The sequence below is a fragment of the Athene noctua genome, chromosome 7 (assembly GCF_965140245.1).
Source record: "Athene noctua chromosome 7, bAthNoc1.hap1.1, whole genome shotgun sequence".
NCBI classification, from domain to species: domain Eukaryota; kingdom Metazoa; phylum Chordata; class Aves; order Strigiformes; family Strigidae; genus Athene; species Athene noctua.
Window position 1 is genome coordinate 11,466,169 of NC_134043.1, and position 21,054 is coordinate 11,487,222.

At 44.5% G+C, this 21,054-nt stretch overlaps 1 protein-coding gene across 4 annotated transcripts in view; it reads left to right on the forward strand.

The window, feature by feature from the left end:
• Positions 1-16,448, forward strand: part of HEG1 (heart development protein with EGF like domains 1) — a 56,080-nt gene extending 39,632 nt beyond the window's left edge. For all 4 annotated transcript variants that reach the window (XM_074910076.1, XM_074910077.1, XM_074910080.1 and 1 more), the window contains 6 exons: positions 235-369; positions 5,772-5,814; positions 5,926-5,963; positions 6,498-6,585; positions 8,092-8,266; positions 9,876-16,448. In XM_074910076.1, the coding sequence (XP_074766177.1) occupies positions 235-369; positions 5,772-5,814; positions 5,926-5,963; positions 6,498-6,585; positions 8,092-8,266; positions 9,876-10,025 (629 nt within the window). In that variant the 3' untranslated portion in view covers positions 10,026-16,448. The remainder of the gene's footprint in view (positions 1-234; positions 370-5,771; positions 5,815-5,925; positions 5,964-6,497; positions 6,586-8,091; positions 8,267-9,875) is intronic.
• The last annotated feature ends 4,606 nt before the right edge of the window (positions 16,449-21,054 follow it).

Below are 21,054 nucleotides of genomic sequence, written 5' to 3' on the forward strand. Positions count from 1 at the left end.
GCTGAAGCATTTATTATTCACCCCCTCTATTTGCCTGTACAAACGATGGTAGATATACAAGAAATGGTGACATAGTGTAATGTTGACTGTCTCCTAATGGAACAAATATTATTTAAAAAAAAAGAAAAGAGATTAAAGCTGCACATGAGCTGAATGTGATGCCTGGGGAAAGCAAATGTGCATAACGTGGGTTCAGAGTGAACTGTGCTGATGTTGGCTGCTTCTTCCTGACAGTTGGCAGCTTGTGCAAGCAGAAAGACCCTGAATGTGACAAGGAAACTTCTGAATGCACAGACTTCGATGGAGTCGCCCTCTGCCAGTGCAAAAGTGGGTACTTCAAATACAACAAGATGGACCACTCCTGCCGAGGTATTTGCTATTTATAAGGTGTATTTTGCCTGAATTTTGCTTAAACTTTTTGTTCAGTTGAAATGAGTGTGTGTGTATCGCTGTGCATCCAAGAAACTCAGTATTATGAATAAATATTAGTAGCTCAAGTTTCTTTTATGTAGTTAGGGGGCTTTTCAGCAGACGCTGAAGATACAGTCTCTAGAAATAATATTATCTCTTTCTGGAGCACGCTGTGAGTCACAGTGATTGAGAACAGGGAGAAAGGGGCCCGGCTGTTTTGGGCTTCAGTTCAGTGGCACAGAGCAGAGATGACGTGCGTCTCTGCCTGTTTTGATTTTGTCTGAACTCTCAGCGAACTTAGGAGAAGTGCTTTAAACTCACAAGCTTTTATTAATACATCATCAATATTTTAAAAAGAAGTATCTGAAAATGATTATGAATTTATTTTTCAGCTGGGTTCCTAGTAGAAGTTTTAAGCTTAAGGATTATATTATTTTTTAGCTACTCCTCAGATCATGAAATCTGGTTTTGCTACATTTTAAACAAGGTCTTTGTCCGTGTGCCAGTGGTCAAAATGACTTCTGTAGGATCAGGGTGTCTATTCCCTACTTCCAGTGTTGTTGTAGGGCTTCTTAAGAAACACAATTTTGTGATGACGTATCAATAAGAATTGCAGTAGTGGTTATATATTGCTTCTGGCAATGTCTGCTGGGTTGCTGTTGAAATATGATGAGATGCTTTGTTGATTCCAAATCTGATCACAGAGTGAGAAAAAAGTGCCTGAAAATAACTCATGTGCTGCAGGCTCTGGGATGGACATCTCAAAAATGGGCATCTCTGGGTCCCAGGTCATGGTCTTGCCTTTCCTCCTCTCTGTGGCTCCAGGGCAAACCTTTCTCCTTTGTGTTTTCCTTCCCTCCCTTCATCTTGTGTGTTGGTGGAAGGATTTCTGTTAGGAAACACTGACCATGTCCACCAATCCTTGAGGGGCAGAGAAGGGCTTATGTAGTGAGTTGGGAGCTGAGCTGAAACTTGTGAGGCTTTTGCCCAATTCTTGCTCCACCATCAATGGTGGGAACCCAGGGTGAGTTACTCCTTTTTTCTTGTCCATGTCTCTTGCCAAGAAGTGTTGTGAAGATAAATACCTGAAAGGCTGTGAGACACTTGGATGTGATGACTGCAGAAGGCTTAAGAGATCTAACATCTTGTACATGTGGTTACTCCCTACTTACAGGTCTTGTTTGCTGTGCAAAATATTAAAAAACCCTACCTGCACACAGGCAGGCCTCAGTGCCACTTTCAGCTCATTGCTCTTGGCAGGAACCATCTTAGTGATCACCTTGAGAGTGTGTGAGGGACAGGACTGATGCAGAATTTAGGCTGCAGTGCAGTGGCGTGAGGGTAGCACCGACAGCATGGTGCCGTGCTCCAGCAAGATGTCAGATCACTTTGTTCCCATCTACATAAAGCCAGATGATTGGGATTTTTAAAGGTTTTTTCAAAAGCCAAGCTATGGCCCTCATTTGATATTTAGGGCTATTTTCTGATAAATGTAGAATACAATATGCCAGCCTCTTTGAAAATCTCTGCCCTCTTAGTGACTAAACAGGAACCAAGGTCTCCTGAGCATCTGACCCTCATTGTGGATTGTGAAAATGTGGCATGGTAACTCCAATTGTAGTATTTGCAAAGAGGGAAATGGCTATTGTGCTGCCCAATCCAGTCTGCCCCATGGGAAGGCAGGTGCGGCTGGGAGAGCTGCTGGGGCATGGGGGATTGGCTGCTCAAAAAAGCTTCCCCTGGACCAAGGAAGGGTTGAGTCTCTGAACCACAGTTTTGACATGTTGGCCATGTACCTTTCGGCGTGCACTTCAGTTGTCTCTGGTTCGTTGCTGGTTTTCAACCGTCCTGGTATTTTCAGGGCTGTTTTCGAAACAGGGCGACAAACCCAATGTGTCAGCTTTTCAAGGGCATGCTATTTTTAATAGTACAGAGTGTTTCTGGAATGAAGCAAGGAGCAGCAAAGCAGGTTTCCAAAGAGACCCCTGAGTCTCTTTTGGGAAGTCAAAGGCAAAGGTATCTCAAGTAGAAAAAGCACAACTCAATAGCTTTGCTTGGCCCCCGACACTTAAGCCTTTCCTCTGTTCCCTGCTTATATTTGAAAGCTTGCCGAGTGAGTGTGACAGCACGAGCTCTCCTGGGAGTGTGTTCAAAGGAGCAGGAAAGATGCCAGAGGAAAAAGCAAAGTGGCAGGAAAAGGCAGGGTGAGGAGAGGAAAAGACATAAGCACTGACTGTTTAGGTAAGGCAGAAATGCATGTTCAGGATCTTGCTTTTCCTCTTTACTGCCCCTATAGCCTCCTGGCCTGAGAGCTGTGTGCCAGTGGGATGCCAGGGCTGCTCCTGCCCAAGGCATGGCTCCAGCTTTGAGACCACTCAAGGTGTATGTGCCCTACACACATTATTGGACTAGGGCTGAGGGGGTGAGATTAGGCTGGGCTCCAGCATCTGCCTGCAGGCGCCTCCAGGCCTTCCCAACATGCAGGTGTCAGGTGGGGACTGGGGCTGGGGTACACAGAGCTGCTGCACTCATTAGAGAAGGCAACTCTAGTGAGCTGTCGGCGTGATGCCTCCCTCCCCTTCACTGCAGATATCATTATTGCCTGATCTTGTGGCTCACTTTGGTAGAACATTTGCTCCATAATGTTTTTGGCCTGCTTCTGTTAGTGAGTGAAAGGAGCAACCCATCCAGCCTCATTTTGCCAATGCCTTGGTGTTCTGAATGAGCCAGGCAAGTATCCTTTGGGATTTACTACCCCTGCCCTGGCTGTTTGTTGACTGAGGCTCTTCTCTCGTCCAGTTAACCTCCGATCTCTTCCTTGACTTCAAAGAAACCATCTTGGAGAGAGAAAAATAAATTCAGTGCAAAAATAATTTTTTTGCATGATGAGATGCAGCAGGGTGGCTACATAAAGAGCCTCACCCTCCCTATCACCAGCTCTTGGGGAATAAATGGAGTGAAAGTGGTAGTGGAGGAGTAGTGGGGCTATATGGAGTAGAGAAAGGGGTTCAAGACCAGTTATCATGGACATCAGTCCTCCTGTTATTATTGGTGCCAGTTGCTACAGGTCTCTGCCTAGAGCTGCAATATTCATGATGTGAGTGCATCACTCATCTGTGTCCACACAGCCCACAGGGAAAATGGCATGCTGAGTAATGTGAGATGCTTTGTAAATGGTGTATAGGCTGCAAACGTTATGTCAATCTGTCCAGAAGCAAGACAGGGAATCCAAGAGTGGAGTGCCAGGCACACTGTGGGTTGTGTGTCCTGGAAAGCAAAGACTTGGGCAGAGCTGCAAAGGGGGTCTGGTGGGTAAAGAAGACGTCCCCAGCTCTGGCTTGTAAGGCTAATATGGTCCCTGGGTGCATTTAGGGGGCACAGACAGGCAGAAGAGGGGAAGTTTTGTTATCCCTGGGCTTTCAACATCCATTTCTGGGAGCGAGAAATCAAAAGGGTCAAAGACAATATGAGTGTTCAGAGAAAAGCTGCAATAACCAGGGAGACTCAAAGACCTTGGTGCACTTGGCTTTATTAAAGGCAAAGGAGCAATGTGATGGTGAGGAGGAAAATGTGATCATATAACCTTTTCCAATCTAGCAAGTAAACATCCAAAGGCTGGAATTTGACACTGGGATAATTCAGACCAGAAAGAAGGTGAATGTTTTTAATGGCAGGGGAAATTAACTTTATGAGCATCTGACCCAGGCTTGTGGTTGATTGTCTGTCACTGAAAATATTAAAATCAGTCTTGGATGGTTCTCTAAAATGTAGCTCCAGTTCAACTATTTGATTTGAAAGTGGAATTAAATTTAGGGAAGTTCTGTGACCTGTATTATGAGGGGAAGGCCACAGTCACATTGCTCCCTGCTGGCATCAAGATGACTTGCTATTGGTGCTGGAAGAGCCATAAACTTCTGAATCCAGCCAGAATACTACTGCTCTCTCTTGGTTTACTATGATATTGCCAGCCCTTCCTAATGGACAACGTTACACGTTTTCTTCCTTCCTCCCCTCCTGTGCGAAGTGTTTCTGAAAATAGTTGCTGGCTGTGCCAGAGGGGAAAAGGCATCTGATGTGCTGGGAGCAGCAGAGGAGGAGAGGGCTTTGCTGCAGCTTTGCTGGGATCACTGCTGGGCAGCCCCTCCTCTCCCCGCAGATATCCTTGTGCTTTCTGGGGTTAGAGAGTGCCTGAGCTTTTGGCTGCAGGTTTTCCCTATGGTTAGAGATCAAGGCAGAGGGAAGAGGGCTTGAGAGCTGCTGCCTCCCCATTTTTAAGCATATGGTGTTTGAGGGGAAAAAAAATCCATAAGCATTTTTGTTTTCACTTAACAATCTAGTTTTATTCCCTGTGGATTGTGCTGCAGGGATTTTCCAGACTCCTGGGTGATGTTTCACAGACCCCCAAGGGCTGCTCTGTGTGCTGGCCCTGGATTGTCCCTCTGTCCAGAGCGACTCCATCTCTGTCACTCCTACTCAGGTCTGAGTGAGCACCTGCAGAAGGCAGCAGATCTGCAGGAGCTCTTGGTGGGAGTATTGCTGAGTAAAGCAGGGATCTTATAACTGTATTTCTAATGTATCATCACCTTGCTGCTCATCAGAAGGGTGGTGTAATTTTTTCAGATAGCTCATGTGATAAGCTAGCTGTCCATAAGCAAATAAATTATTTTATTTAGAAGCAATGGTTTCAGTTTTTCACCAACATTTTTTACACAGCAGTGTTCTGGGTTATTTAGACCTAGTAAATCTAATTTCTATTCTATAGTAAAATATGATACTTCAAAATTTGATTTAGCTCCAAATTTGAAAGACAAGAAAACAAGGTGACATGAGGCAAAAGATAACATACCACTTTGGGTTACCCTGACTGTGTTCCCATAACATTTTGTTGCAATACTAACATTTAGAAGTAATAGCGTGCATCAGTGCTTAAGTAGCACTGTTCAAATGAAGTTCCAAAGCAAAAACTGGAGGCACTTGCAGATTTTTTACACTGCTGTTTTGTGGGAAGCAGTACAAGTGTGCCGTGAGTTTCCATTTGGGCAAGAAGAGGTTCTGCTAGGAATTAGGTTACCAGCTGCCCACCCTGTGCCAGGCTCTGGGCTAGCTCTGCCAGGAAGCCCTGAAATGGTCCTGTCAAAGCCAGCAGGAGCTGAATTTAAATGCGTGATGTTTTGCCTAAACCAGAGGAGATCCTGCATCACATCAGAGTGCATCGCGTTCCTGCTGTGCCAGTGTCGCAGACCGGGTTGTTGGTCCCCAAGGTTGTTTGGGGGGAAGCTGCCGTGGGAAGCGGCGATAGAAAATGCCTCCTCTGCACCACTATGCGGTGCTCATGGCCCTTCTCTCTTCTGTATTTTCAGCCTGTGAAGATGGATATAAGCTGGAAAACGAGACCTGTGTGAGGTATGGTGACTGTTCTGCCCTTTTCCTACCCCACCATCCTTCTTAATACTGCTGTGGTGACCTCTTGGCACAACTAAGCCACTGAAACTCCCGTTTGTTTTCTGTTACCAGCTGCCCGTTTGGCTTAGGTGGATTCAACTGTGGAAACCGTAAGTACTGAGCTTTGTTTCTTTTAATTTCCACAGCATCAGAAATGGGAAATTTGAAACAAGTAGTTGCAAATGACTATGTCTAAAGTGCAGTAGGTACACGCTACTCTTGTCAATGATATTTGTTTCTTCATTTCTGCTGAAAATTATTTTGCTGACCTTTGACAAAGATGATTTAATATTATCTACTAAGGATGGGTGACCTTTCTCTGGATCTTCTGTCATGATAGCACATGTAGTGGGCTCTCTTGAAGCAAGATGTTTGGAGTTGAATCCATAAAATACTGTTTGAATTATTCTGATCTATCAGTGAAGGGAATCCATCCCCTAGGGAAAGAAGAGTTTGTTCTTCCTTAAGCAGATCACCAACTCCATTCATTTCACTGAAAAATTTAAGGCAGCATTGCTTGCAGAGGGAGGTACGATGGGAAATAAACAGTTAATCCCTTTGCATGAGGACTGTGGATATGTTTACAGTAGTATTTACAACTGTATTGCTGTTACTAAGTGAGCCTCTGTCTTTCCCATCTGTAGCATATCAGCTCATCACTGTGGTGATCGCAGCTGCAGGAGGGGGACTTCTGCTTATCATGGGCATAGCACTGATTGTCACCTGCTGCCGGTAGGTACTGCCACCAGCCCCGGCTCACATCTCATCCTCTCAGAGGGTTACACCACACTTAGTGCTCCACACTTGAACCCTGAAGGACCAAAACATAGGTGAAAACATAGAATAGCTAAGCAAGTGGGTTAATCAGAGATACTGAAGTATTACATTGTGCTTTCATTTGGTGAATATCTTCTTTTTTTCACAGCAACCAGGCTAAAAAATTGAACTGGGTGTCTCTTAAGGATGTGCCTGGCAATCATGTCTGCTAAGGATGCAAAGCAAAGGAGTCCTTCCCATACAGAGCTGTAAGGCAGCCAGGGAGCCATCTCCAAAATGCAAACTAAGTAGAAAGGAGAAGTTTAGGCAACAAGAGGGATTACTGGCAATTGCTCAAGTGGTGTTTGAGTGTATTTAAGGCTATTTTAATTTTCCTTTATGGACAAGTCCTGCGTGTGCTCTCACTTTGTGTATCTCTCCCTCTCAGATGCACACATACATGTGCACATATAGCTCCTGTACCAGCAGGTAGCTTCGGACTAGAGGCAAGATGTGCTTGCTGAGGAAGTTCTGCTTCATAATTTATGTATCATAAAAAGGTCTGCCTTGCAGTAACACTCTCTCTCCACCATTCCAGCCCCCAAATCTAATATTTCAGACCTCTCTGATTAAAGGCAGTAGCTGGATTTATCAGGAACTTTGAAATAGCAGTGATTTGGTTGGCACAGTGGTGTGTGCTTGTTCCCATGTTTTGAGCCCAAGGGATGCCAGCAAGCCCCAGCCAGGAGGTGTGATGGCCAGTACACCACCAGGCTCCAGAGTGCAGATCTCTGCAGGGATGGACTAGTCTCACAGTCCTGGCCTTTGGAAGGTTATTTGACTTCCTGGAGGGTATTCTGCTTTGAACTGGAAGCATCACCAAAGTCCACTCAAACAACATGGTAGTCATGTAGGGGCATTTGGTGTCATTCAGACTGGCCCCTTGCAGGTCTTCCTTCTTAGAAATAATATAGTGCCTAGAAGTGTTATAGTTAAGCACTTAGAGACTTGAATAGCACAGGGATTCCTGGGATCAGGCTGTGTGGTGTTTAGCTGCCTGCCAGGTTAAACCACAACAGTCCCCATTTTTCTTTCTTCCTAGATTTCCATGCCTTTTTCATTGACTCAGGTGAACACACACATTCTCAAGAGACAGCAGGTATAAATTGGAACAGGAGAGGTTCAAACTGAATGTAGGGAAGAGGACAGTAAGGCATTGGAACAGGTTGCTCAGAGAGGTTATGCCATCTCCATCCTTGGAGATTTCAAATCACAAGATAATGCCCTGAGTGGCGTGATCTGACCTCATATCTGGTTTTGCCTTGGAGCAAAAGATTGGACTATAGCCCTTCTGAAGGCTGATCTTTGTTCCCAATCAAGGTTCATAGCATGAAGTAAATCTCCTGAAATCATGTCAGAAGTGCATACAAGATAGCAGGGTAAGTTGTATGTTTTCACTTTCCTTCATTCTTTTATAAACAGGAAGAATAAAAATGACATAAGTAAACTCATTTTCAAGAGTGGGGATTTCCAGATGTCACCGTATGCTGAATATCCAAAGAACCCCCGGGCACAGGAGTGGGGCAGAGAGACCATCGAGATGCAGGAGAATGGAAGCACCAAGAACCTGTTGCAGATGACAGATGTGTATTATTCGGTATCTACCCATATCTTAACCATTAATCCTTTGTGCCTGATACAGGAAAGGCATCCTTTATTTTTGGAAGTACAGATCACTTTCCTGAAAAATAAAAAAGCAAGTTATTTCCATAGACAGGAAGGCATTGAGAGTCCTATGGACTCTAGCTATTACATGTGGTGAATATCACAAAGAGATGTCATTAGGAATAATGCTAGGGAAATGTCCAGGAACATTTTGGTAGGTGGCCCAAAAGCCCAATCCTAGAGTAGAGAAGGACAGTTAAAGGTTTTGGACAGAGTGCTAGGGATCCCTTGGGTAGTTTTCTCCCACCCTCACTGATGATGCTAGAAGGTTGAGACCTTTGCCTAGGGTACTTCACCCCAAGATGGGAAGATGCTGGTCACTGAGGACCCCTCGTTTCCTCTACTCCTCCCCTCTCCAGAGTACAGGCCCCTTCCTGCACCAGGAAGGATGCATAAGGAGCATTCATTCAGCTCTGAGGGAACAAATGACAGAGAAGAAGTAGTGGAGGAGTAATAGATTCTGTAGGGCACAGAAAGACACAAACACAAGACCTGCTGTCATGGTTGGTACCGTCTGCTAATGTCTGTATCCAGAGCTGCTGTGATGCTGATGTCTCATCAATCACTAATCTACAGCAACATGCTGGATGTACTAAGGTGTGTGTGGGTTACTCACATGAGTGAAGGTTGTAGGATTTCACCCAAATCACACATTCTGGACTCCTGCTTTCCAGAGAAGAGAGCAGCAGCAATACCTTTTTTTCTGGCTTGTATTTTAAGTTTTTCAGTAAGCAAGTTTACTGGGTTGCACAGCATGAAAGGAAATAATCCTTCCTACTTGCAGTAAGAATGAGAGATTTAGAAATGAAAATGTATTTCCTAAACATTTTTTTAAGGCTTTTATTATGCTGGCAAATAGAAAGGGGAGCTTTTTAGCAAGCAGTTGATGATGAGGGCTTTGCATGGATCAGCTCTGTAACAGATCAAACCAGGTGGCTTGATGTTATTTACTGGGTGAAAGGATTGTACAGTCTTGGTCTTAGACATCAAAGTTCCTCAACCAAGTGTCTCCAGAAGATTTACTTAAGTAAGAGAAGGGAAGAGAAAAGAAGGTCAGATTACTTTGTATTTGACATATAATTCAAGTGCCTGCATTGGGAGAAGAGGTACCAATGGTAGTGGGGAGAAAAGTGCTCTCAGGTAATAATCGAAGTAGGAGACTGCTTTTGATTTTCTGTAAGTATTTCCTTTAAGGATGGCTCTGGGACAATATCCTTTTCATGAGAGTTGTTTCAATACCTGAGCTCATCAGCACAGTTCTCTTGGATTAAAAATTAACTGTACAGTTAAACTGTGGAGCCAGGTAAACTTCAAATCTGCTAATTAGAAAGATGTTGAAACTAGATTGCATCAGGATAGTTCCTTCAGGTAATGCATAACTCCCACAGTAAAAATCGTTCTATGTTATGGAGATCATTAGCAATCATGTTGTCCCTTCTAGCTACTGAAATAACTGCTGGGAAAGGCGGTAAGGCTGTGCCTGAAGGAGGATTTGAGTGTGAGAATAAGACCCTTTTTATTTAATCTTTTTGCTAATACAGCCGACTGGACTGAGAAATCCTGAACTGGAAAGAAATGGACTTTATCCTCCCTACACTGGTTTGCCTGGATCTCGACATTCATGCATCTACCCTGGACAATACAATCCATCCTTCATTAGTGACGAAACCAGAAGAAGAGACTATTTTTAGCAGGGAGTGGAGAGGGAGTGGAAGATTGACACAGTTTTGTGGCCCTTGATCCCCAGGTACAATCTGTTTCCTGGGCAGTTCAGCCCACATCAGTCTTACTCTTCCCATTTAACAGGAAGGACTTTGAACTTCATGCCAAGCGTTGCTGCCCCGAGGAACAGTTACACTTACTGAACAGCAGAGAGAAGGAGGAGGAGGAGGGAGTGGCTCAAGGTGCACATCACTAAAAGACCCAGATGGAAGTTAACATATATACTCCGGACTTGTTCTGTGCTGCTGCTTCACTCTTTACGCTACATGGCAAGCATGGATCAGTGCAAGCAGATGAACTGTGCCTAGCACTCTGTCTTGAATACCACTAGGGAGTGTTTTGTTTACAGATCTTGTTCACTGTTGACTGTGCTTGTCTTCTTAGCCATCCTTCATGCAAAGATTCACTGTGCAACTGTTATTGGTAGGGCATGTTTGTCCGCCCCCTTTTACATTGCAGCATTGCTTTCTGCTTCATACACAACAGGGAAGCTGGCTTGTCCTCTGGCCTTCACCTTCTTCCTGGTAGAAGTTCTCCAAATGGCTGGATCCTTCCTGGTACCTGGTGATACTGGCTGAGTTTATGGGTTAATAGTCTCCAAGGAGTTTGGGAAAGTTAGTCATACCACTGCAATTTTAACTGAAAAAACACAGCTGATCATATGTGCCGCTTTGAAAATTTCCTGTATATAGGGAAGAGTCTGAGTATGTCACTGTTTGTCAACCAATGTTGTTCAGAAGTGATGCCACTATACGTCATCACAATGCTTCCATATGGGATCTTGTGGGAACCCCAGGGATTTAAATGCCTGTAGAAACATCAATATAATGTTAAATAGTTGCTCACAGGAAAGAAAAAGATGAGCTGGGAATTCAGCATGTTCCTTATGAGGAATTTGGGAAAGAGCAATAACGCTATAGCCCTGGATGGGCAGGTGGAAGCTGAGTTCTGGGCACTGCAGGTGGGACATAGTTTTGAAGCCTTAACTTCTGTAGGAGCTGTGGAGCCTTTCAGTACATTGGAAAATAAGGCTTATTGCAGTCAGGTGCATTTAAGGCAGAGAAAACATGATGCTTTCAATACTCGTGGAGCAAAGATCACTTACATTGAAGTGTTTTGCTTTCTTCCATCCTAGTTTCGAGTGATTCAGACCCGGCAGGTTTCCTCACCTAGGTGTGTTAATTCATACTCCATCTTGGCAAAGCTGAAGAATGTTAAGTTATTATGTTTCTCATCAAAGATCAGACTGAAAGGTTAACCTGAGTCATCCAAACCCTGTCTAGATACAAGACTCATACAGGTCCTTCCCATAAATGTGTCTGCACTTTTAATTCAAGGTGGCTGCTTGTAAGAGGATAATAAATAGCACAATTCCTTGGCCATTAACCCACCATCTCTGTAGTGCATACATAAGCTAGTTTCACTGAAGGGCACATACCCTCTGATATTCCCTTCTCCCCTGCCATGCTTGAAAAGACACAGTGCCTACAATTAAGTTCATAAGGTAGCTCAGCTCACAGATGCACTAAGGACAGCGGGATGGGTCCCTCAAAGTGCCTAACCCCAAGTGAGAACAGCAGTTCAGAGGCTGACATGTTGTGTGATTGGTCCCTGGAGGCAAACCTGGGGGGATGCGGAGCCCTCCATCAGGGAGCAGGTAGTAGTACTTGCATCCTACAGATGCTGTGAGTCCCCAGATCCTTTCCCAGCTCTTCTAAGGCTGTTGTGTTCCCTATCAGAAGTGAGAAATAGCTACCCAGAGGAAGGGGAGCTAGCACTAGGCAGTCATCAGCTGAGTGAGCTAAGAGGTTTCTGGTCCCTGCTCGCATTTACTTCTATTTTCTCAAAACTGCAAGGCAGGAAATGCACCAAAAATGTGCTGGAGAAGACATAGTTTGGTGCACCAACCGTAGCACACAAATGCAGTGTCTTTTTATGCCTCACCTGTTTCTACTATGTAGATACAGCAGTGTGGACTTGCAGAAAAATAGATCATTATGGATGTCTACAGCAGTATCCTTTGCACTTACATGATCTTACAGTGACAATGCATGGAACTTCATGTCTGTCTGATCCATAATCAGCCTCACAGGTGGTAGTACACAGCCTATCTCAACTGTAGGAGGGAGACAAATGGATGTTCATGGGAAGTACAGCTGCCTGAGGAGCTGTATTTAAGGAAAACTCTAGTTACAGTATCCAAAATAGCGTAACAGGTAAAGCATGAGAACTAGCTGTTCCTTGCCATGCCGATCAGTGTTCCAGTCCATGAATGATGTTCTCTCTTTCATTAGCAGCCAATATCTTAATTACACAGGATCTGCTGGATGTTGTGAACTAAGGGCTTGACCCTCCTGTGCTGTGGGGTCCTTCAAAGAGGACATTGGCAGGGTTGTTTCTGTGCAGGTGAGTTGCCTCTGGCTCTGAGAGTGCCTAGGACAGAAAGGACTGCTTTTCCCATGGTATGGAGGAGGGTTTTGTCTGTGTTACAAAAGGAAGGGGGAAGCTGGGCTTCATGCTAAATCTAAATCCAAAGCATATAGAAAAGCACGGGGCTCTGCCCCTATTTACTAAAGCAGCTTAGCAAAAATGAAGAGTGTCCTAGCCATGGTGGTAGCATTTAACCAGCATTTTGTCAAATAGAGAAGAGTTTAGACAAATGCTTATAGGCAAATATGTTTAATTGCTTGGTTAGTCCAAAGACAGAAATGTTCCTCTGTGTGCCAAGTATGAAGTAGGAAATATCAACTCACAATTGCAGATTAGATCTTCCTATATAAAGAGTAACATGGACTATGTGAACAAAATTCCTGGTCTGTATCTCACAGCAACTTTCAAGGGATTTGAGTGGAAATGAGATAGGACTGTTCCTAATTGAGATTACACAGAAGTTTGCAAGTAATTAATTTTCATTTCTCAATGATCTTCAAATTCTTAATGCTGTATATGGAATGAAAGGATCTCAGTAAATCCAGCAGGATTTTCTGAGTGGGGGCTGCAAAATTTGGCCTTTTCCAAAAGACAGAACTTTATTGCACAGAAATTTTGTCGCTGCCAGAACAGGTAAACATTGGGAAATTTCTTAGGAGAATGTATCCTTTGCAGCCTGACCTTCCTTTTAGCTTTGGTAAGAAAAGAGTCACAGAGCCAGTGCATAGTCCACAGGAGGAGGAAAGGAGTCCCTCCTGACCTGCAGCACCTTCTCTGGGTGTCAGGAGGCCCTACTCAGCAGGCAGGAGAGGATTTAGACAGGTGTCAGCACCAGGGTGGGTACAGGTGCTTTCCCACATGGTGATCCAGGAAGTCTTTGCTCAGTGGATGCAGCCTGGGGTGATTCAGCCCCTGGGTCTCCGCCAGCCCAGCTGCTCCTTGTGCTGCAGTTTCCATCTTCACCCAGGCCCCACCGGCTCCCAGCACCACTAGGGCAGAAGGGGGGAGTTCACTGCAGTGTGTTTTGCCACAGTTTATGACAGTTATTTTATTGCAATTAATTACTACCACATCCCAGCAGTAACGGGCTTGTCTGGCCACATCAGGGATGGGACCTGTTTCTGTGCAGCTTGCCTCTGTTAAAGCTGCCATTGGGATCCTCTCTGTTTGCTTCCATCTCTGCCATAAACTAAGCACCCTCTGGCAGTGGAATGGGATTTGTCGATCCTGTCGGATGTGCGAGGTGTCTTCACATGCCCTCCACTTTCGAATGTGGGTGCTTCTTTGTTGAGCACCTAACTCCCCATAAGATGTCTAAATCAGCTTATTTCTTAGACTATTTAGATTAATTTTAGCTACCCCAAATTTGCAATTTGGGGTACTCAAGTATACTGGATGTTTTTGACAAGGGGGATTGATCTCTACTGTCCAAGAGGATAAGATAGAAGTAGCATGTTTCTTGTAAGGAGGATGCAAGTGGTTCAGGCAGATGTGGGGAAAGGAAGAAAAACTACACCAACACTACACAGAAATCTGCTCTTGCTCCTGGCTGCTGTGGAAAGCTAGGGGAGCAGTCAGCAAGGGCCCACAGGCAGATGTGTGGGTGTATTTTTGATTAACTTTGGAAAAAATGCTAATTATGTTGCTTGACAGGAAAAGATGTGGGAGGCACACCTTTGCTGACATGGTGCTCTGCTGGTTGCCCTGACAAAAGCCTCTCACCAACAAAAATACTCCCGGCAGCCATCCTAGGAGAGGCAGCCCCAGTGAACAGAGCAGCAAAACACAGCATTGAGGGATCATTCAAAAGGGAGGCTCATACGCACAGCCTTCATGTACCACTGCTCACCCTGGCCAGCCCTCCCAGCTGCACTGGAATATTCAGAGGCCTTTTTCATACTGTGGAAAACCTCACAGCACTGAATTGGGCTATATGAGGAACAAACAGGACAGGGGCATTTTGATGCCCTTTGCCCTCCACATCTAAAGCATTAGGTAACACAGCAGCAACGAATCTCATTGCTGTTGTGGCCATTTCCCGCAACACCTATTGTCACCGTCATGTACTGAGTCACCCCTTGTGACCTGCCTTCTGAAAGGTAATTGCCTCCACAATGTGTGGTAATAAAAAGCTTTAAAATACAGCAATAAATTGCAGTTAGAGAGGTGTTTCTCATTGTGAAATTGTTTGTGCCAATACTTGTAAGAGTTTTTTGCCAGTACCTGAGAGAGCAGCAGCGTGGTTTGGACATTGCTGCAGACACACCAAGTGCTTCCCCAGAGCTTGTCTCTTAACACTGGTCAATGGCCACATCCATTCCAAATCCAGCTGGACTTCTCATTCCCTCATAGTGATGTTTAATCTTTAGTTTTCTTCCTTAAATTAACAAGAATGGATGCATTTTACTTAAATGCTCTTCCTATGCTGGCTAATGTTTTTTCCTCTTTACACACAAAGGACCTAATCCAGCATCCATTATAGTGACGGGGTAATACTCCCATGGCCTGCAATGAAGTTTTTTTTAGGTCTGAATTATTCCACTACAAGGGCCACCTGTGTGTAGTACATGCTTTCCCATGGCTCTGTGTTCTGCCTATTCCTGTGATACTGTTGCTGCCTCTGCCTGTGGTATTTATTTTTTAAAAGGATACTTATTACTGTAAGCAGGACCTGTATTATGTGAGATTGAACAAAACCAGGTTCAAGATCTGAAACATCTTCCTGAGAAGAGAAAGAATGTGAATTTTGTGTAGCTGTTTTACTGATCAGCCAACCTGTTTCCTGTTGTGTAAGATCTTCTAGGGATGTTGAGGTGCTTCCTGCAGTCACAGATAAGAACTGTTCCTCAGTTCACTCTTACTTGTCCCTTTAGAAATGAAGCAAGATGTCCCAGTTTCGAAAGGGGTATGTGCTGTGTGCTTGAAAGTTTTTGGGAGCTTTGCAATGTGTATTTAATTCTTCATTCTATTGAACTGCTGAAATTGAAAAGCAGGACAGAAATCCAAGGCGCAAGAAATAACAACAAAAAAAAAGAAAAGGAATATGTTTACTTGTTTTGCAGAAGTAAACATCTAAAGTGAGTGTGGCTTCTGTACTGTAAGGTCATATGTGGGATGACACCTCTTCTGTGTCTAGTTTGTGTTGCATGTGTGTGATCTCTTTGTTGAGGGAAAACCTAGAGAGGGTGCCTGAAGTTCCTCAAAAGTAGTATGTAAATGCAAAGTCCTTTGGTGTTTATTTTGGTAAAATGTTAGAAGGGATGGGAGTCTTGCTTGGGTTAATGACTGCAGCAGGCAACCCCCAGATCTGCAAAATCCTATATGGAAAAGTCCTGTGGAATACAGTAAAAACTGGTCACTTCTGTCAAGCAGTGCCATAGAAGTCACCTGACATAAAAGTTCTTCAATAAAATCTGCTGGGATGGGTTTACTTTAAAGAAAAAAATACTCAACTGAATAAATACTTAATAGTTTCCTTTTTTAAAGGAAATACTGTTAAACTTGGTCATTTGTTTAAAGCCCTGTTAAATTCTACAGGACTTTCTCCTAACAGAAGGTCAGACTTGTGTGTAAAATCATAATGGTTTATTTGAGCAGCTTTCAGAATTGCAGTAGTAAAACTCACCTTTTGTGAGCTCTATTTCAAAAAGTAAATTTTCAGCATTTGTTTGTGCTTCTTTTATCAAACTGAATGTAAATCTGCTTTATGTTCTTGACATTGCCCTGTTTCCTTCCCTGTAGCTCTGAATGTTTGCTTCCAAGTCACTGAAGTTCTGAGGACATCTTCCAAACCAGTATTATTTAAAGTTGTATCATATTTTCAGCCTCCACTAATTATACAGTACTGTAGTAGCAAAATATAATTTTTAAGGATTGGATTATTTTTATACCTGCATCCAATATTATTAAATCTGGCGTTCTAGTCAGTATTATAAAAGGATACAATAAAACTATGAATATTACTATGTCTCAGCTTTTTTATTGTCTTTAGCTTTTCTTGTGAAGAGATAGATATGCAACTTTTAGATGGTTTTAAGTATAAATTAGAAATCTAATCTAGAATATAAGATATGTTACAGTTCTTTTGTTCTTCTGGTGGTGCTTGGCGATTAAATAAAATTAAAAGCAAAGAGGAAATGGGTATGTTCTGTTAGTTGTGCTGAATGAACCGCTCAGGTGAAATACAAGTTGCGTTCTGATATGTTTGTATCGGTTCAGTTTAATTTTCTTTTTTTCCTCAATATAATTTTTCATCCTGCTGGAACTGCAAGAGAATTGGTGAAGCTGTGTGTTTGCATGTGTGAGTGTGTGTTGGCAAGAGGAAAACCTCAGGAGAGGTTGGTGCAGCAGGGCTGTTTGTAAGAGCAAGTGACCTGACCACAGTGAGATCAGTCCTACCTAGTAAGTGCCACAAGGGACCGTGAAAAATATACAGCTGAGTGTCTCTCAGAGGAAGACCTTGAGACCAGATGAACACTCTGTCCAGCCCAGGCTGTCAGAAAGAGGTGTGATGTGGAAGATCATCTGGAGTAATGGCAGGTATGTTCATCTGGGACAATCTTTCCTATATTGCTCTAGAGGACTGCAACACTCAACTGCAATAACAATCGGATGGAACTAAGGTGGGATTAATCTGATCTACCAAAAGTTAGGTGGCCAGTTTGAACCCACCATCTGGCTCCTCCAGTAGCCACGAATAGAGACAAATGTCCGCAGAGGGTAGCTCACCCCATGGTACGATATCCCTTACACTTGACAGTAGTGTCACCAGGCCCCACACTAGACAGCTGCCCTAGATGAAGTGAGTGCCGCTCACAAAGGAATGGTGAGTTTAGAACATACTTCTTGCTACATCCTGAAACTTTAGTCCACTTTCTACTGTGATATAGTATCAAATTGTGTTACGTGCCAGCTCCATGTCTAGAAAGACTCCAGGAGAGCATAACCAGATTAAATCCTGAGGTTCTGTTCATTTGCAAGAGAAGGGCTAACAGATTTGTTACCAATACTACTGCAAATTGTTCTATTTTCTGTGTGACGTTGGTATCTTTTAAGGAAATTGGCAGTGCAATATGTCTGGTCACAACATTGCCATGAGACCAGGTAAAAGACTTTTGCAGTTATGGCCATGATTTAACGGTCCTGCCCACTTCAGATCTGCGTGTCGGCGCTTCTAAGAACATTGAACGCATCCATAGTGTGTGCCCTCAAACATCTTGGGAACTATCTGAAAAGCAGACAAAGTGCATCTGCTTCCCCTGATTATGGGTGAATCTGTAGGTATAGTACTTTGATTTAGACTCTCTGAAGGTTGTTTTGAACTTTTAGCTAATTGCAGCATATATTTCTACTTGTGTATGTAAGACAGTAGATGAACGAAAATTGCATGAGATAGCAAAATCTATAGGAATCTAGTAAGGAATAGGATTGAAAAAATACACATGAAGAAAGTATCCAGCTGACGCACGTGAAGAGCTATAAAAGATACTTGCTCATTTGTTCCTATTTTACGTATGTCTTCTGGCAGCATGATTGCCCCTTGATTACACACAACTTACAGTTAAATAATGAGGCTGCACAGGACTATGCACCTTCTAATAGATAAACACGGCCTTTTACCTTTGATAATTCTTTTTCCTGCTATAAACAAAGATGAAGACAAGAGAACGACTACGGTGTTTGTTACTAAATATAGCATACTTCTTATTCCAGTACAGCTTCTAGAAAGTTACTCAGTAATTATTTATTTATTCCTGCAAATAAAGTTTTCTGTGTAATTCCTTACAGAACATCACAACTGCTATGACTGTGTGAATCTGTCTGGACTAACAGTCAACTGGCTATTGTCTAAATGTGTACGTAATAACTTCATTAATAATTGCATTAGAGCTGCTGATGTTTCACTGTCATCAGTTCTTTTGCTTTGGTAATTCTCTGTTTCTGTTCTTCTAAACCATCAAATCTCTATTACTAATTCCCCCACAAACTGGCAAGCAATGGGGCACATACAGCCTGTCATCCACCTTCTCTCCAGGGAGAGCCTGGACCACCAGTGTGTTACAAAATGTACAGTGAAGGGCAAGCAGAGATGAAAAGATATGGTACATGAAGGTGTATGTCTGTTCAGCATGTTATTTCCTGGAGGAACTGGTGCCTTTTGCACCAGTTGATTCACACTGCCCAAAATGTGATCGTGATAAACAGGAACAATCAGGTAAGAATGGAAGTGAACTCTAAAAATACAAGTAATATGGCAGCTCCTGATGTGTGTTCACTGTAGAGCCAATTTTAATGTGCAGGACTATACACTTAACCAGTAGATACCAGTGTAGCCAGGAAAGCTGCACCATTTACACCTGCTGAAGATCTGACCTTCATTTTCAGTCGTGCCCTGGGAAGTTCTCTTGGTCCAACACAGTTGCTTATAGGCAACAACAAGATTTTAAGACCTGGATTAGTCTAGTTTCACCTTGAGACAGCATTGGAAAATTGGGACGTAGACAGTCTAGATATGGGAGATAGACATGGCCGGAGGACCTGTGGCATACAGCTCTGCCAAACACCCTTTGCAGCCAGGTTTGTCCACCTCTGCACACCAATTTCCAGCTGAAACGTGTGCTGTGGCTCCCCAAATGGCTGGTGTCCGGGGCCATTGGGTCTCCCTGGAGGCTTGCAGCACAGTCTGCTTGGGACTGAAATGCTTTATTCAAGCGAGACTTCAGGTTTAGTTTTTGGGTATCCCTACCCTGCAAGAGGCAAAGCTGGGAGGGTGATGGTGGTCTGGGGCAGGGGATGGACGCTGCCCGAGCACGGATGCACAGTGCTCTGTGACAAATACTTTGCAGGCATTTCCTTTCCCTTTTCTGGCAGATCCCTGGCAAAGGAGAGTTTTAAGGAGGGGTCTGGAGGAACCAAAGGGGCTGGGCTGGGTGACTGGCACGGGGAGCGAGCAACAGCAGGGGCAGAAGCTGGATCCAGCATGGCCTGGAGGGGCAGCCAGAGTGAGAAGGGGGCTGCGGGGCCCCCAAGCGTGCCCCAGGCCACCGCAGGGTTGGCTCTGACCCTGGCCACCCTCGCAAGCCAGCCCTGTGCCCTGGCTGCTGGAGGTGGGATGGGCCCTGGCTGCTCCCGGTCGCCCACCACCCTCGGCCCCACAGCTGCCTGTTAGCAAACATGGAATGCCTGGACCCCCGGGTCCCCCTCCCCGTGCCAGGTCCTGAGGGACCCCCTGGCCTGGCCTGATCCCCCTTGGTGCTGCCCCCTGCCCTGGGCAGGCCCACCGCCCTGGGGAAGTCTGGGCGCAGCCCCCATGGCTGGCACCAAACACCCTGGTGGAGGGGAGCACACTGAGACCCTGATACTGGCCTCCCCTCAGAGCTTGGGATTTCTGCCACCCCACATAACCACGCTGGCAACCACACAGACACTGTGGGGACGGGGTAGGTGCGGGGAGCAGGCTGCCCTGGAGGGGCTTTGGGGCCCGAGGGGAAAAGAAGATACAGACAAAAAACCCCATGGATCAGGCTCGATGCCCTGAGCAGGTCCACATGGCAAGGCACAGAGGGATGAGGCCGCTCATTCCCTGTGTTGGCAGAGAGGCACCCAACTGTTTTTGCTGTCTGTAAGCCACCAATGTTTCTTGGTGTTGTGCAAGATAAAAGCTTAGGACAACCCTAAGCTCAGGAATGACTTGAGTAATACTTCATTTCTTTCCAGAAGTATTTCTTTTTTACATACAAGGAGAGCCACTCTCTGAATATATGAGATTAGTACACAAGACTGCATGTCTTGTTCTTAAAACAGCAGATCAAACAAAAGCAGGTGAAGGAAAGAAGCGTTTAACACACAGAGCTGTTACTTAGCATTTGGAAATATGTTCATAACCTGCTAGTGTTGCTGGCAGTGGAGTTTGCCAGAGGAAGCCAGCTCCACAGCAATTAGGGGTGGATTTGCAGGGAATACACCGATGGGTTGCTCATCCTTCTTGTCCATGCCTGCTAGTGATGGGATAACCTGTGGTTTTTTCACAGAAAGACTTTATTGGCAGCTGTGGCAGGATCCAGACCAGGGCTTCACAGTGAGAGAAATGACACCTTCATCTGAAAACGTGGAAACCCTGTGGGCCATCTGATTTCTAATGGTCTCAAGCAGTGCATTTTACTGGACCACAAAGTACAACAAACTCACTGTTCAGCTAGAGAACTTGGGCAGGTGAGAAGGCTAAAAATAGGAGATTTTGGGAAAATCAGATCTTGCCCATGGAGACCTTTTTTTCCCATCTTGGTCCTTATCTAGCAATTTTCAGAGGCTTCCTGGGATGCAGCATCAAAAAGTCTCTGTCTCCCACCTTTTTTCCCTGTGTCATAGCTGTGTTAACTGCTCCATGGCCTTCTGGACTATTTTGCATTTCTAGACCTGCTGCAGGCTCCCTGGTCCAGCTGACCATCCCTGCTTCCAAAGCTCTCCCTGGCACAAACACGCTTCTCAAGAAAAGAGGGCTGCCACCCAGGTAAAGTCAAACACCTGCTGGATGTCCTGCCTGCTCCCCCTTCTCTTGCCACACCACTT